General features: G+C 41.0%; 1 protein-coding gene across 1 annotated transcript in view; it reads right to left on the bottom strand.

The window, feature by feature from the left end:
• The window catches only part of abcb6b (ATP-binding cassette, sub-family B (MDR/TAP), member 6b), a 114,469-nt gene that overhangs the window by 21,372 nt on the left and 75,219 nt on the right, over positions 1–17,878 (bottom strand). The window contains exons 6-8 of the mRNA XM_048599284.1: positions 13,243–13,437; positions 12,037–12,149; positions 11,367–11,461 (exon numbers count right to left, since the gene is read on the bottom strand). Coding sequence (XP_048455241.1) covers positions 11,367–11,461; positions 12,037–12,149; positions 13,243–13,437 — 403 coding nt within the window. The remainder of the gene's footprint in view (positions 1–11,366; positions 11,462–12,036; positions 12,150–13,242; positions 13,438–17,878) is intronic.

Below are 17,878 nucleotides of genomic sequence, written 5' to 3' on the forward strand. Positions count from 1 at the left end.
TAAGGATGGCAGTTTCCTTCCCTAAAGGATATTAGTGAACCAGATGGGTTTTTCTGACAATCATCATTAGACTCTTAGTTCCAGACATTTATTGAATTCCAATTCCACCATTTGCAGTGGTGGGATCCAAAGCTGGTTCCCCAGAACATTATGTGGTTCTCTGGGTTAACAGTCCAGCAATAATATCACTGGGCCATTGCTTCCTCGTCATTCTGTAATAGCAATAAACCTCTGGATGACCTAAGAATCTGGCTGCAGACTGTTAGAATTTGTGACCTTAAACAGACAAGACATATGAATCTATTCTGACAGTACAGCTCTGTTTGACAACATGATACCCACCCTTATTTACAAAAAACAGTATCATGCAGAATTCTAACCACTGCTAATGTGATAAAAGGTGTATAATATAATATTACCAATTGAGAATTTGGATTTTAAAAGTAAAAGTAGAATAGAATTTGGTTCCAATTCTATGAAATTAATTTTATTTAAAGAGGTCAGAAAATCTTTTGGAACAGTGAAGTAAATATACCATTTCAAAGAAAGCATGCAATTTCGGTTAGATGCCAGCAACATACGTGGTGAGGCGATGGCCTAGTAGTATTATCGCTGGACTGTTAATCCAGAGATTCAGATAATGTTCTGGGGACCTGGGTTCGAATCCCACCACAGCAGATGGTGGAATTGGAATTCAATAAATATCTAATGATTACCATGAATCCATTGTCGATTGTTGGAAAAACCCATCTGGTTCACTAACACTCTTTAGGGAAGGAAACTGTCATCTTTACCTGGTCTGGCCTACATGTGACTCCAGATCAACAGCAATGCGGTTGCTGTTGGGAATGGGATAGGTAAAATTCTGATAGGGATGGGAAATAAATGCTGCCTGGCCAGCGACGCCCTCATCCCATGAACGAATAAAGGAAAATAAAATACATGTGAAGTTAATTGATGAAGTATTTATCAAGCTGATAGACAGAGAAAATAGAGCAGGGACAGCTAGTGTTTTGAGATGAGTTCAGGATCGGCTTTCAGCTCAGAAGACAGCCCGAGCAGCAGGGTTTTATTTTGTGAAGGCTCTAAACTGAAAAAGTTTGTGTAGAAGTTTTCAAGGTGTCAGAACAAAAAGAGGTTTAGATTATCAGAAGCCACTAGGCCATCAAAGCCAGAAAGAGTCAATTAGTTAAGAAATTAAACAGTTGAAACAGAAGAAGTAACACTACACTGGAACTGAGTATCTATATGGATATTGTTCGGAAACAGGTTGAAATATTATTTAGTTTATCTTAATACCTTTTTAACTTGTAACATATACATTTAGACAAATGTGAGGTGCTGCATTTTGGACAGGTAAGTCAGGCAAGGACTTAATGGTAAGGTCCTGGGCAGTGCTACTGAACGAAGAGACCTTGGAGTGCAGGTTCATAGTTCCTTGAAAATGGAGTCGCAGGTGGAATAGGACAGTGAAGAAGGCATTTGGTATGCTTGCCTTTATTGGTCGGCATTGGGCATAGGAGTTGTGAGGTCATATTAAAGCTGTACAGGACATTTATTAGGCCATTTTTGGAATACTATGTGCAATTCTCGTCTCCCTGGTCTCGGAAGGATGTTGTGAAACTTGAAAGGGTTCAGAAAAGATGTATAAGGATGTTGCCAGAGATGGATGGTTTGAGCTACAGGCAGAGGCTGAATAGGCTGGGGCTATTTTCCCTGGAGCGCCAGAGGCTGAGAGGTGACCTTATAGAGGTTTATAAAACTATGAGGGGCATGGATACGGTAAACAGGCAAGGTCTTTTCCCCGGGCTGGTGGAGACCAAAACTAGAGGGCATAGGTTTAAGGTGAGAGGGGAAAGATTTAAAAGGGACCTAAGGGGCAACGTTTTCACGCAGAGGGTGGTGCATGTATGGAATGAGCTGCCTGAGGAAGTGGTGGAGGCGGGTACAATTACAACATTTAAAAGGCATCTAGATGGGTATATGAATAGGAAGGGTTTAGAGGGATATGGGCCAAATGCTGGCAAATGGGACTGATTTATGTGGGATATCTGGTCGGCACGGATGAGTTGGACCAAAGGGTCTCTTTCCATGCTGTACATCTCTATGATTCTATTTATATTTGTTTATTTTTGCTTTTGTTAAAGAACACTGGAAGCCTTGATTGAATTTGTTCAGTGATTAACCATCAGGGTAACCAAGTGCAAAAATTATTCTTATTGTCTATAAAGCCCGGTTTCATTCTGGGATCTGAGGTCTCCAATATTAATATCAACTGGGATTATAACACTAATTTGGACATTCCTCCTATTATATTCAACCTTTTGACAACAGATATGTAATCTTTCATCAACTTGACACTGCTCCACATGGGTTCACATATCTAGTGTCAGAAAAATATTTAACAATATCAGTCTTCATCACTGAAGTGCAGATTACCTGGCTATTTATTTCATTGCTGCCATGTTCCATTTTGTGATGGCTAAGGCTGGTGGAATATACTGTCACTTTCTAATCCCACCTCTACACTGGTCACAGTATATATTTAAATGGATTACCCTGTTAATGATATGGCCATTTATATCTTTTTCTACATTACATTAAGACACTAACAGCACTGAAGGAAGTCATCTGGTCTACTGTGTCTGCGATGGTCAACAAAGATCTAACTACACCAACCACACTTTTGGCCCATAGGCACAGAGGTTATGGCAACACAAGCAAAAATCTAAATACTGCTTAAATGTTACAAGAGTTTCATATTTAACCACCCTTTTAGACAGTTAGTTCCATACTCCCACTATTCTTTGAGTGAAATAATTTATTCTCAAGTCTCCTCTTAGCCTCCCACCTCTTGCCTTAAATCTATGCCCCCTACTTTTTCAGGTCTCTACTAATGTAAATGGTACCTCTCATAATCTTATTCATTTCTGTAAGACTCTTTCTCAACCTTTGTTGCTGTAATGAGAACAACCACAGCTTGTCCAGTCTTTCCTCATAGCACAGACCCTCCAGTCCAGGCAACATTCTGGTAAATCTTCTCTGCATCCTCTCTTTAGTATATCCTCTCTAGGTTCAGAAGAAAAGATTTAGAGACCAGGTTTTTATTAGATTCATAGGTTCTTATGGTGCAGAAAAGGCCTTTCAGCCCATTGAGTCTGCACCAACATAACTACCACTAAAAGTGTGCTCATGCCACTTTCCTGCACTTCTCCCATATCCTTGAATGCTATGATATTTCAAGTGCTCATCCAAATATTTTTTAAAGCTTGTAAGGCTTCCCAGGCAGTGCATTCCAGATTCCCACCACCTGCTGAGTGGAAATGATTTTTCCCAAATCCCCTCTGGATCTCACCACACTTACCCTAAAACTATGCGCCCTCGTGATTGACCCCTCAACCAATGGAAACAGCTGATCTCTATTCACCCTGTCCATATCCCTCATAATCTTGTACATCTCAATCATGTCTCCCCTCAGTCTTCTCTGCTCTAAAGAAAATAATTCAAGCTAATCTAGTCTCTCCTTATAGCTCAATTTCTCCATCCCAGGCAACATCCTGGTGAACCTCCTCTGTACCCCCTCTAGTGCTATCACATCCTTCCTGTAGTGAGGTGTTTATAATTGCACACAGTACTCCAGCTGTGGCCTGACCAACATTATGTACAACTCCAACATTACCTCCTTACTCTCATACGCTATGCCACAACTTATGAAAGCAAGTGTCCCATATGCTTTCTTAACTATCTATTCACTTGCTCTGCCGACTTCAGAGATCAGTGAATAATTACCCCAAGATCCCTCTGTTCATCTAAGCTACCCAGTGTCCTGCCATTCATTAAATACTCCTTCATCTTGTTTCTTCTTCCAAAATGCGTCACTTCACATTTATCAGAGTTAAATACCATCTGCCACTGGTCTGCTCATCTGACCAACCCATCTATATCATTCTGTAACCTACAACCATCTTCTTCCCTATTAACCACCCAACCAATCTTGGTCTTGTTTACAAATCTGCTTATCTGCTGCCCACAAAGTCCTCTCTGTCATTTATGGATATAACAAACAATAAGGGTCCCAGTCCTGATGCTTGTGTTACACTGCTGGACACCGGCATCCGGTCACTCAAACAGCTTTCTACCACTCCCCTTTCTGTCACATTACTAAACCAGTTTCTGATCCATCTCGCCAAGTTTCCCTCAATTCCAAGTGCTTCTCAATCAGTCTCTGATGTGGGACCTTGTCAAAATCTTTGCTAAAATCCATACTACAGCAACTGAATTTGCCTCATCCACATATGTGATCACATTTTAAAAAAATTCTAACAAAATAAAAAATAAAATTACTGATTTATTTAATATTAAGCATATCCAACAATGATACAAAGCTGACTAACACAATTTACAATCTGAAAGTATAAATATTGACATTTCAAAGTAAGCCCAAAGTGCACACGCATATTAAAGGGAAAAAAAAGGGAAACTTTCTCTGAGTAGATTAACTTTGGTAAAGAAAATACTCTGGCCAAAATAGTTGTTAATTCTCAGAGAATAAAATGATAAACCATGAAACGCTCTAGTCTGCTCTAAGTCTAGCGTTCTTGCATACCTAGACAGTTGTTACTAGACATATGTGGCTGCCCCTCTGAGATCTCTTTGAATATATTCAAGATATCCAAAGAAAGTCTTCTAGAAGCCTTTAAGGGTGAATAACTGTTTTGGCTTTTCAGCTCTCATCTGGGGTCGTCAAAAAGAATTCTTCAAAAAGGTGGCAAAGATCTCATCTCTTTACAGGTCGCATACTAAGTGATTCCAAAACAATATAATAAGGGGGAAACAGTGGCTCAGTAGTTAGCACTGCTGCCTCACAGCACCAGGAACCTGGGTTCAATTCCACCCTCTGGTGACTGACTGTGTGGAATTTGCACATTCTCCCCATGTCTGCATGGGTTTCTGCTGGGTGCTCCAGTTTCCTCCCACGATCCAAAGATGTGCAGGCTAGGTGGATTGGCCATGCTAAATTGCCCATAGTGTTCAGGGAAGTGTAGATTAAGTGTGTTAGCCATGGGAAATGCAGGTTACAAGGAAAGGGTGGGGGATGGGTCTGGATGGGATGCTCTTTGCAGGGTCGGTGTGGACTTGTTGGGCCAAAGGGCCTATTTCCACACTGTAGGGATTCTATGATCAAATAACTATACTTTTGTAAACCATAAACACAGACATATGACTTCAGTAGGTGCAAACAATCAGGTCAGGACAGTAATTGTCTTTAACCTAAAATGTCCCACTGTGTTCCTTCAGTCCAGGTATCTACTCAGCAACTCAAATGAACAAATTTTAATTATCATTCAGACAGGAGTCCTCAAAAAATACCAATAATGGATGAGGCTTCATAACAGTATATGACAACAAAGGCTACTGTATGGAGGACGGTAGCATAGTGATAATGTTATTGTGAGGTTGTAGATTTGCTCGCCGAGCCGGTGTGTTTGATTGCAGACATTTTGTCACCCTGCTCGGTAACACTCGGTGCGACTCCGGTGAAGCGTTGGTGTTCTGTCCTGCTTGTTATTTATATGCCTCAGTTTTCTGGGGCGGTTGGCATTACTTCCGGTTCTGTTTTTCAGTGGTTTGTATACCAGGTCCAGTTCAATGTGTTTGTTGATGGAGCTCCGGTTGGAATGCCAGGCCTCCAGGAATTCCTTGGCATGTCTCTGTTTGGTTTGTGTTATTATGGATGTGTTGTCCCAGTCAAATTCATGTCCTTCTTTGTCCGTGTGTATTGAAACCAGTGAGAATTGGTCATGTCTATTGGTGGCCAGTTGGTGTTCGTGTATCCTTATTGTCAGTTTTCTTTCAGTTTGGCTGATGTAATGTTTTTCACAGTCCTTGCATTCCAACCGGAACTCCATCAACAAACACACTGAACTGGGCCCGATATACAAACCACTGAAAAACAAAAAACTGAAAGTGATGTCAACTACCTCTGCAAACCGAAGCATATAAATAACAAGTGGGACAGAACACCAACGCTTCACCGGAGGCGCACTGACAATATTACCTAGCAGGGTGACAAAACGTCTGCAACCAAACACACCGGCTTGGCGAGAAAGTCTACAACTTCATCCACAAGCTGAGCTACAAATCTTCTCAAAAACTTCAAATGAATGTAGGATAAAAATACTGTCTCAGTCATGATGACTGTGCAATTACTGGACTGTTGCTAAAAACAATCTACTTTTTAAATTTTCTTCAGTGGTGGAAATCGGTTATCCTTACCCAATCCGATCTGTACATGACTCCAAGCCTAAAGCAATGTTGTTGACTCTTAATTTAAACACCCCTCAGGGGTGAGCAATAAATGCTGCCCATTGAACAACATTCTGATGGAAAGAAAAAGCTGAAGAGGTGCTTGATAGCGTAAAATCTGAGAGATTATTCAAGCTAGTTGGGGAATCTAAAATTTGGGGGCACAATCTTAGGATAAGGGCCAATCATTTAGTGTTGTGAGGTGGAATCTTGGTCTCTCAGGGAATCAAAGGATATGGGAAGTGGGCAAGAAAGTGGAGCTAAAGCTCATTATCTGCCATTATCACACAAACTGCAGAGTGTGCTTGGAGGGGCAATTGATCAATTCCTGCTCCTACTTCTTATGACTGTAAAGCACTTTGATTTACTGTAAAAGCTGTATAAATTCAAGTTATTTGAACTGAAGTGATGTAGAAAAATAGACTTTGAATTACAAACCAAACTACATATTTGCAATTCTTGCTGTGATTCTAATTTCCATTTCAACTGAAGCCCGTTAATTGAGACATCCCAGAAGAAATAAAGTGACGTCAATTATAAAATGCTGATTAAAGATTAAATTACTCAGGAACCTAAAGCTGCCAAAGGATCTGTCTCCCATAACAGGATCGACGCTATCTGTATTCTTATGGACTGCCATTAGCTGCAGAAATTTTACTAAACAGCATTAAGCTCATCATGCTGCTAGTTCTATTCTGAAACAGTAACTGAACTGCCCAGAACTTCCTGCATAGATCTGGATTCCAATGTCTCTTTTCAGGGAAAAGTCTCCAGTGGAGTTTCATCTAAAGCCCCTACCAGGCCTTTCATTCAAGATACTGTCATTATCTTTACACTTCCAATTCTTTGCAGCCTGCACTCTTGCTGTACACAGGAAACTGCTGAGTGCAGCATGTGGCAGCACAGTGCTCCCACTAGCTGCAGCTGCTGCACTTCAAAAGGTCAATCGATTGAAAACATCTTTGTGCCAAAAATCATTAAAAATGTTTTTTATTATCTTTACTGTTTCACTTGAGCCCAATGGGAAGTGGTCACCAGCCGAAGCCACTGCCAGAAGTCTTGTTGTTCCTCCCCAAATGGCATACATGCTCCTCATAAACAGACCCTACCCACATCAAAAACGTTTGGGCGGGGGGGGGGGGGGGGACGGGTTTTTTTAGTAAATAAGGTTGAAGATCAAAGTTGTTGACAGACACACATTTAGTCAGAGATCAAAGAGCAGGATATGTATTTACAATTTGTCATCACACAGCAGGCCAGGGAGGATGCCACGGCAGGTTCCCAAGCCTTTGTTCATACCGCAATTATTTACTGAAAGGAAAATAAAACAGCATTAACCCTTAGAGGACAGCAAGCAGCATCCATGTTCACACTACATGCTTAGTAAAAGCCCTGCACTTAGGGGAACACAGAACCTTCCATCTGTACACACGCCTGTTTTTACCACCTGACGATATAGAGTCTTCCAGCTCTCGGAGCAGCCATAGGCAGGATATGATTTTCTACTTTAACTTAGCTTGCATTCTTCTAACATCAAGTTATCAAGGTAAAGCATCTTTTTTAAAACTGTCCACCAACAGTTGTAATCTCCAAGTAGTAGGCTCTGTTGTGTGTTCAATGTCTTAGGTTTACCCAGCTCTTTTGTGCCATGTTTACAATGGTACTGTGTGGTACCATGTGTGTGCGTGAGATAGGGTTCTCCACTAATGCCCTTAAAGGAGGGAAATCAATTACCCTTACTCGTCTGGCCTACATTTGACTACAGACTTACAGCAATGTAGCTGACTCTTAACTGCCCTCTGAAATACTCTAATAAACTGCTCAGATTAGAGATGAGAATTAGATATGGGAAACAAATACTCGTGTTGCCAGTGATGCCCATAACCCAATTAAGAAAAATTTAAAACTTCAGCTTAATACAATTTCTGTGTAGCATTTTTACAATAGTGTTTTTAAGATACGGGCAGCAGTTTGTATTTTTTGTAAGTGCGATTTGGTCAGGGAGAAGCCTGTAATGTCTGATGTTTAAAACATCTGTAACACACTCGGTCAATTACAGCATAAAAGAACCGGCACCATTCATCAATTGCAACAATGTTGATTGGACCAATGTGGGGTGTGGCATGACCGAGGCAGAGTGAGACAAACAGTTCCATCTGGGTTTAACAGATGGAACATGAAGTCACTGATATAGGATCAGTATTAGAGGCAGTACACAGCCTAGTTGTGCTCCATTATTGAATCCTGAGATTTTCTGGGCTCTGGGATTAGACAGGCAGATTGCAATGGTCATAGAATCAGAGAATTTTACAGCTCGCAATAAAGCCCTTCACCTAATCATGACCATGCCACTCATCAAGTCTATCTATTCTCAACCCCTCTACCAAAGGAAAAGTTTATTTCTCTCCAACCTATCTACATCCCTCAAATTGCGTACATCATGTCCACCCTCAGCCTTCTCTGCTTCAGGGAAAACAACCTCAGCCTATCTACTCTCGCTTCATAGCTGAATCACTCCAGCCCAGGCACCATCCCTGAATTTTCTTTGCACCCTTAGTACAGTATAGTGTGGTGACCAGAAATACACACAATACTCGAGCTGTGACCTAACTAACTTATATAGCTACATCATTACCTCCCTGCTCTTGTATCTAATGCCTCAGATAATAAGGACAAGTTGCAAGCATTCCATAGGCCATTTTAACTTTTCGACTGACTTATTGCCTTCAAGGATCAAGGGACAGTTGCACCAAGGTGTTCTGTACTTTCTAAAACTCTATCATTCATCTCATATATCCCTTGCCTTGTTCATCATCCCAAAATGCATCACCTTGTATTATGCCAGAATAAATTCCATTGGCCACTGTTTCGTCTATCTAACCAGCAGTCTATAATGCCCTGAAGTCTAAAACTTTCCTCCTCGCTATTTATTTCACCATCAATTATCACAATATCTGTGAACTTATTGATCAAACCTCCTGTGTTCATGTCTAGATCATTAATGTGCACTATAAACACAAATAACCCAGCACAAAACACTGCAATATGGCACTGGAAATAGGCTTCCAGTCACAAAAACAACCTTTGACTATGACCTTCTGCCCCCTGCCACGAAGCCAATTTTGGATCCAATTTGCCAAATTGTCCTGCATCCAATGGGCTCTTACCTGCTTGACCAGTTCCCATGTGAGAACTTGTCAGAATTCTTACTGAAAGCCACGTAGACTACAACACTGCATTTCCTTCATCTAGACACCTAGTCACCTCTTTGAAAAACTCAATCAAATCTGCCAGACATATTCTCCTCCTGACAAAGCCATGCTGACTATCTTTAACAAATCTTTGCCTCTCCAAGTGGAGTTTAATTCTGTCTCAAAATTTTTTTTCCAAAGGTTCCTCTACTCCTAATGTTAGATTCACTGGCCTATTGTTCCCTGATTTATCTCCAGCAGCATTCTTGAACAGTGGTACTACATTAGCTGTCCTCCAAACCTCTGATACCTGTTCTGTGTCCAGTCAGGATTTGAAAATTAATCTCACACAATCTCCTCCCTTGCCTACCCCAGCAGCCTAGGACACATCTCATCGGGTCTGGTGATATATTCAAGCCTGCTAAAACTGCTAATACTGCCTCCCTCTCAAGTGTAATTTGTTCAGGTATATCAAAGTCCCTCTCCCTGATTTCTTTACCTACATCATCCTTCTCTATAGTGAAACAGATGCAATGTACTTAGCTAAAACGTCACCTACATCTTCTGGCTCCATACATAGTTTGCTACCCTAGTCCCTAATCAGCCCTACTCTTTCTCTCTTGCTCCAAATATACTTATGAAATGCGTTTGGATTTTTCTTTATTTTACCCATCAGTGCTTTTTCATGCTCCACTCTTCACTTTCCAAGTAAGCCCTTGCACTTTCGATGTGCCTCCAGGGTTTCTGGTGCTTTGCGCATTTGGCGTGTACCATTGGCTTCCCTTTTATCCTGTATATTCCTCAACATCCAGAGTTCAATGGACTTGTTGGTCCCACCCTTCACTTGTACAGAAACAATTTATTCCTGCACTCTCACTATTTCCTTTTGAAAGACTCCCGATGTTCTGCTGTAGAATTTGCTAAATGTAGTTGCTCCAAGCTCACTTTGGCCAGATCTTGTCGTGTCATATTAAAATTGCAAACTTTCAGATACTTAAGCAATCTGCGTGCACATGCAGCAAGACCAGAGCAACATTCAAGTTTGGGCTGCTAAGTGATAGGTAGCATTCAAGCCACGTAAGTGCCAAGCAAAGATCATCTCTAATAAGAGAGAATCTAACATTAAACAGCATTATCATCATTGAAGCCCCACTATCAATATTCCAGAGTAATTATCATTAACCAGAAAGCAAACTAGACAAGCCAGGTAGATACTTTGGCTACAAGAACAGGTCTAACATTTGAAGGCTGAAGTCAAGAATGATCGCGTGCTCACTTCTTGCCTAAAGTGGAGATCCCTTAGGAACAGGTAACAAACACTGGCCTGTCATTGACTTCCATATCTCATTTAAGGCATTTAAAAAAAGACTATATAAGAAATTGAAGCAGTAACTGGCAATTCAGCCCCTCAAATTTGCTCTGCCACTCAATAAGTTCATAGCTGATTTGATTATGCCTTTAGCTCCAATTTCCTGACATCCCTCTGCACCTACTATCTCTTGATTCCCTTACCAATCAAAAATTCATCTAGCTCTACATTTCCTGAGTGTCTACAGCTCCAGTTCTTTCACAACTTATCATTTGAATTAATACACTACAATATCTTCCCTGTCTTCTGACAGATTAAAGAAAATTAAGAGCCTTTCAATGATTGGGAGATAATTCTGCTACTGGTTTTGCAAATCCAACATCTCCCCTTTCTTACCTTGGACAGCTCCATCCTCAGTTCTTTTCAAAGGCATTCCTTTCAAAGGCTTAAATGGCAACTCAGAATAATTTATTTTCACTTAAGGCAAGTTGCACAACGTTAGTGTTTAGTTCTAAATTCCAAGCAGCAAAAATCCTGAAGCAGTCTTATTATAACATTACCTGTGAGCCACAACAATCGTGGTCCTGTTGGCGCAGACTTTGGCCAGGGAGGCTTGAATGTTTCTTTCAGTTTGTGTGTCTAAAGCAGATGTAGCCTGTTCAAATGCAGTGAAGATGAATGATTAGAACACTGAAACACGACAGTGGAAAGATTCATTAGCAGACTGTGAACAAATAGGTTCAGCCAATCCATCAGCTATTGAAAGCGTATAGTGTAAAATATTGAGTGAACATTTGAACAACTATGTTTTTTTAAGCTTAGAAGCAACTAGATTCTTCAGTCAGATAATAAGAAGCTCTACATTTAGCACAGTAGGTGCTCCCACACATTTCTATCAGTGACTACACTTCAAATGTCAGTCATTGACCGTAAAATGTTTTGGAACATACAGAGATTGCATATACAAGCCATTTTTTCTTTGAGGAGACGGAACCAGTTGTATTAGTTAGCATTAGGTCAGGAATAGAGGTTGTAAAACAAAAACTTAGCAAATTTCAGCTTAAAGCTGGATTCTTTAACAATGCACAGACACGGTTCTGAGAGTTAAGGAACAAGCTTGATTATTTCTAGTGAAATGTGGTATCATGTCGATTTCAGACTTGTAATCAATAATTTTTATTTCCATTTCTCAGACTCAATGCAATTTCTGTGATTTCACTCCTTAAGTACCTCATCTAGAAGAACAATCCGAGGAGCCTTCAGGATTGTTCTGGCAATTGCCACTCTCTGTTTCTCTCCTCCACTCAGTTTCAGTCCTCTTTCCCCGACTTGGGTATCATAACCTGAAGAACATGACATGTTACAAACAGCTGGAGATTGTAATCATGCTCAGAACGTTTTTCTTTAATTTGTCTGTCCAGCTATAAGTTATTACACACTTCTAGAGCAGATGGAACTTGAGCCCAGACAGTCTTCCTCAGAAGTGCGGACACTATCACTGCACCATAAGAGCCCCTAAGGGTAAATCAGAATAGCTCCAGAGCTTTTTAGGGAACAGGCAATGCTCATTGGACTTTAGCAGAGGCATGGTAACTGTCTGTACCTCTGGGCCAGGAAGCCTGGGTTCATGACTCACCTGTTCTAATAACATAACTAATAACATCTCTGAACAGGTTGATTCGAAAATTTCTCACCTGTTCCAGATACCCCATCGTGAGGAACTGAAATTCAACAAATAAATATGGAATCTCAAGCTGGTCTCAGTGAGGGTGATTGTTATAAATGGTCATTAAAAACACATCTGGTTCGTTAAGGAAATCTGGCATCCTCACTTAGTCTGGTGAACATGTGACTCTAGACTCAGCAATGTGTCTGATAAATCGAAGTACCTAGCAAGCTACTCAGTTCAAAGGCAATTAAAGATGAATAACAAATGCCCTGCTACATCCAATGAAAAAAGCTATGCATCAGAAATGGTCTTCTCCATGCACAACAAAAATACACCCTAATGGGAGAGCTAATTTCCCTCTATTCAAAAATTTTATTTTTCTGCTTATGGGAATGGAGGCAACATGGAATAAGTGTAGGCCTTTTGACATTTGGAATAATTTGTAAATTTTTTTTTACACTCCAGGTACGTCCTGGTCATAACTTTTGAAAGACAGTATCAGTTACCCAAAAGAAAATGGTGTTGTCATTGGATGAAATAATTATTAACGTAAGGTAATTAAAATAATGTACCTGTACCAGCAGGCCAAGAACTGCAGAAATATGCAGATTTACAGGGGATCTCCAAACTGACCTGGTGAATGTAGGATTCCAAAGAATGTGTTTGAAAATCTTTGCTTATTTCAACAGGGCCTTCTAGAAACTGTGATTGGATACTAAGTGTCTTTGCTACCACCAAACGAACAAAGACAGAATACACTCTCATACCTTCAGGGAAAGTAATTATCCGCTCGTGAATATCAGCTGCTAGAGAGGCTTCCTCTACGTCCTTGTCACTTGCAGTCACTCTGCCATACCGGATGTTGTTTCTAATGCTGTCGTTGAAGAGAACGGTGTCCTGAGGCACTACACCAATGTGAGAGCGTAGAGAGCTCTGCTTCACCTGGGACGGAAATTTAGAATCTTTTAGAAAAAGCTTCAGCACAAGACAGAGTTCAAATCACATCATACAATTTATAAAAACCCCATAAAAACATAAGAACTAGGAGCCGGAATAGGCCATTTGGCTTTCCGAGCCTCTTCCCCCATTCAAAACGATCATGACTGATCTGTGTCAGTCCCATCTGTCCACGCTATCCCCATATCTCTTCATTCCAATAATCTCTTGAGCAAACTCAACGACTGGACTATCCAAAGCTCTCTTGGGTAAAAAGTTCCAAATATCTGAAATAGTGGGTGAAGAATTTCTCCACATCTCAGGCCTAAATGCTACAATCTCATTCTGAGACAGTGATTCCCTGTTCTAGACTCATCCGTCAAAAGAAGTATGTTCTCAGCACCCAGCCTATTAAGTTCCTTACACGTTTTAATGAAATTATCCACATTTCTGAATTTGGAAATATAGTTCACTCAACTTCTCATAAAACAAGCCAGGAATCTGCTGTTCAAACATTAATTGCACTCCTTCTAAAACAACCACATTCTTCCTTAGATGAGGAGACTAAATACGTACACAATACTCCAGATCTGGTCTGCAATAAGATTTCATTGAAATAAGTGGGCAAAGTGGCAACGATACTGGACTTAGTAATTCAGAACCCTAGGCTATTGTTCTGGAGACACAAGCTTGAATTGCACCATGATAGATGGTGAAAACTGAATTCCATAAAACAAGATCTGGAATTAAAAGCCATCCTCATGGTGACTATATAACCACTGTCAATTGTCGTCAAAAACATCTGGTTCACTAATGTTCTTTAGGGTAGGAAACCCATCATCCCTACCTAGTCTGGCCTACACGTGACTGCAGACCTACAGCAATATGGTTGGCTCTTAACTGTCTACTGCACAATTGGGAGCAGTAATAAATGCTCTGCTTTCCTATTTTTCTTCTGAAGTTGTTAATTGTACTTTCCCACATTATATTCCACAGGCCTTGTTCTTGCCTCCTCACTGAAACAGTCTTTATCCCTCTGCAGACTCTGCAACATCACGTTTGGACACATTACGCTTGGTCCAAACACTGAATCTTGTAGTGTCACACTAGTCACAACCGCCATACCAAAAAAAATGGCCTGTTCAGTACTACTGTTTTCTGTTAATCAATCCTCAATCTATTAAATATATTGCTGTAGCACCATTTTATGCTCTAATCGTTTTGCAATAATCTCATTTATAATACATTATTGATGGCTATTTGAAAATCAGAATAGACTAACATTTTTTAAGGTTCTTAAAAATTTATTTCACAGGATGTGGACACTGCTGACTCAACCAGCATTTATTATCAATCCTTAACTGGCCTCAGGAAGGTGGTGATGAGCCACCTTCTTGACTCCACAAGGTGTAAGTACAACACTGCTACTGAGAGGATTTTGACCTAGCGACATGGAAGGGTGACATATTCCAAGTCAGAATGGTGAGTGACTTAGGTGGGAACTTGCAAGTTGTGGTGTTACCGTGCATTTGTTTTTGTAGCTGGTTCATTAATTTTCACTTATCTAACCTGCCAGTTACAATCTGAAAAAACTCAAAGTTTTGCCAAATACGATTTCCCTTTCACAAATCCCTGTTTTTCTCCCTAATTATATTCCAATTCCCCAAGTGCCGTTACCATGTCCATAATAACAGATTCCAGGATTTTCTCTACGACAGCTGTCATGCCTAATGGCGTACAATTTCACATTTTCTCTACCTCCTTTCTTTTGAATGCCGGAATTATGTTTACTAACTTCCAGTCTATGGACATGGTTTGAGAATTCAGGGACTTCTGGAAGATGAAGCCAATGTTGGCCCTTATTTCAACAGAGTTGGAGTGTAAGAGTAGGAAAGTCTTACTGCAACCGTACAAGGTACTGAGGAAACCACTTCTGCAGTATTGTGAGTAGTTTTGGTCCCCTTATTGAAGGAAAATATCATTTCATTTGATGCAGTTCAGAGAAAGTTCACTAGAATGATCCCTGGTATGGAGGGATTGTCTAATGAGATGAGGTTGAACAGGTTGGGACTCTACTCACTGGAGGTTGAAAGGATGAGAAGTGATCTCATTGAAACATATCGGATTCTTAAAAGGCTTTACAGGGTAAATGCTGAGAGGATGTTTCCCTTCTTGGGAGAGTCTAGGAGACAGCGTATGATTTGGATGAGAATTTAGGAGGCATGGTTAGTAAGTTTGTGGATAACACCAAAATTGGTGGTATAGCTGACAGTGAAGAAGGTTATCTAAGATTACAAAGAGATCTTGATCAATTCAGCCGATGGATTAAAGGAATGGCAGATGGTGTTTAATTTGGATAAATGTGAGGTATTGCATTTTGGTAAAACAAACAAGGGCTGGACTTACACAGTTAATGATAGGGCCCTGGGTAATGTTGTTGAACAGAGAGACGTAGTGGTTCAAGCACGTAGTTGCATCACAGGTAGTCAGGGTGGTGAAGAAGGCATTTAGCACACTTGCTTTCATCGCTCAGATCATTGAGTATAGGAGTTGGAACATCATGTTTAGGTTATACAGAACACTGGTGAGGCCTCTTCTGGAGAACTGTGTCCAGTTCTGCTCACCTTGCTATAGAAAGGATATTATTAAATTGTACAGGGTTCAGTAATATTACCAAGCTGTTGATGGGAGTGGAAGGTTTAAGTTAGAAGGAGAGGCTGGATAGGCTGGGACTTTTTTCACTGGAGTGTTGAAGATTGATGGGTGACCTTAATGAGGTTTATAAAATCATGAGGGGCATAGATAATGTGATAGCAAAGGTCTTTTCCCTGGGACGGGTGAGTTCAAAGCCAGCAGGCATATTTTCAAGATGAGAGGAGATAAGTACATAAGGAGATTCGTACATAAGGAGCAAGAGGGTAACTAGAGAAAGGGTTGGCTCACTCAAGGACAAAGGAGGGAAGTTATGTGAGGAGTGAGAGAAAATGAGTGAGATTCTTAATGAGTACTTTGCGTCGGTATTCACCGAGGAGAGGGACATGACGGATGTTGAGGTTAGGGGTAGATGTTTGATTACTCTAGGTCAAGTCGGCATAAGGAGGGGGCAAGTGTTGGGTATTCTAAAAGGCATTAGGGTGGACAAGTCCCCAGGTCTGGATGGGATCTATCCCAGGTTACTGAGGAAAGCGAGAGAGGAAATAGCTGGGGCCTTAACAGATATCTTTGCAGCATCCTTGAGCACGGGTGAGGTTCGGGAGAACTGGAGAATTGCTAATGTCGTCCCCTTGTTTAAGAAGGGTAGCAAGGATAATCCAGGTAATTATAGACCAGTGAGCCTGACGTCAGTGGTGGGGAAGCTGCTGTAGAAAATACTGAGGAATAGGATCTATTTACATTTGGAAGAAAATGGGCTTATTAGAGATAGGCAGCATGGTTTTGTGCAGGGAAGGTCATGTCTTACCAACTTCACAGAATTCTTTGAGGAAGTGACAAAGTTGATAGATGAGGGAAGGGCTGTGGATGTCATATACATGGACTTCAGTAAGGCGTTTGATAAGGTTCCCCATGGTAGGCTGATGGAGAAAGTGAAGTCGCATGGAGTCCAGGGTGTACTAGCTAGATGGACAGAGAACTGGATGGGCAACAGGAGACAGAGAGTTGTAGTGGAAGGGACTTTCTCAAAATGGAGAACTGTGACCAGTGGTGTTCCACAGGGATCCGTGTTGGGATCACTGTTGTTTGTGATATACATAAATGATCTGGAGGAAGGTATAGATGGTCTGATTAGCAAGTTTGCAGACGACACTAAGACTGGTAGAGTAGCAGATAGTGAAGGGGTCTGTTGGAGAATGCAGCAGAATATAGATAGATTGGAGAGTTAGGCGGAGAAATGGCAGATGGAGTTCAATCCAGGCAAATGTGAGCTGATGCAGTTTGGAAGATCCAATTCAAGAGCAAACTATACGATAAATGGAAAAGCCCTGGGGAAAATTGATGCACAGAGAGATCTGGGTGTTCAGGTCCATTGTACCCTGAAGATGGCAACGCAGGTGGATAGAGTGGTCAAGAAGGCATACGGCATGCTTTCATTCATCGGATGGGGTATTGAGTACAAGAGTTGGCAGGTCATGTTACAGTTGTATAGGACTTTGGTTCGACCACATTTGGAATACTGCGTACAGTTCTGGTCCCACATTACCAAAAGGATGTGGATGCTTTGGAGAGGGGGCAGAGGAGGTTCACCAGGATGTTGCCTGGTATGGAGGGCGCTAGCTATGAAGAGAGGTTGAGTAGATTAGGATTATTTACATTAGAAAGACGGAGGTTGAGGGGAGAACTGATTGAGGTCTACAAAATCATGAGAGGTATAGACAGGGTGGATAGCAAGAAGCTTTTTCCCAGAGTGGGGGACTCAATTACTAGGGGTCACGATTTCAAGGTGAGAGGGGAAAAGTTTAAGGGAGATAT

The sequence above is a fragment of the Rhincodon typus genome, chromosome 7 (genome assembly GCF_021869965.1).
Source record: "Rhincodon typus isolate 14 chromosome 7, sRhiTyp1.1, whole genome shotgun sequence".
In the NCBI taxonomy this organism is placed as follows: domain Eukaryota; kingdom Metazoa; phylum Chordata; class Chondrichthyes; order Orectolobiformes; family Rhincodontidae; genus Rhincodon; species Rhincodon typus.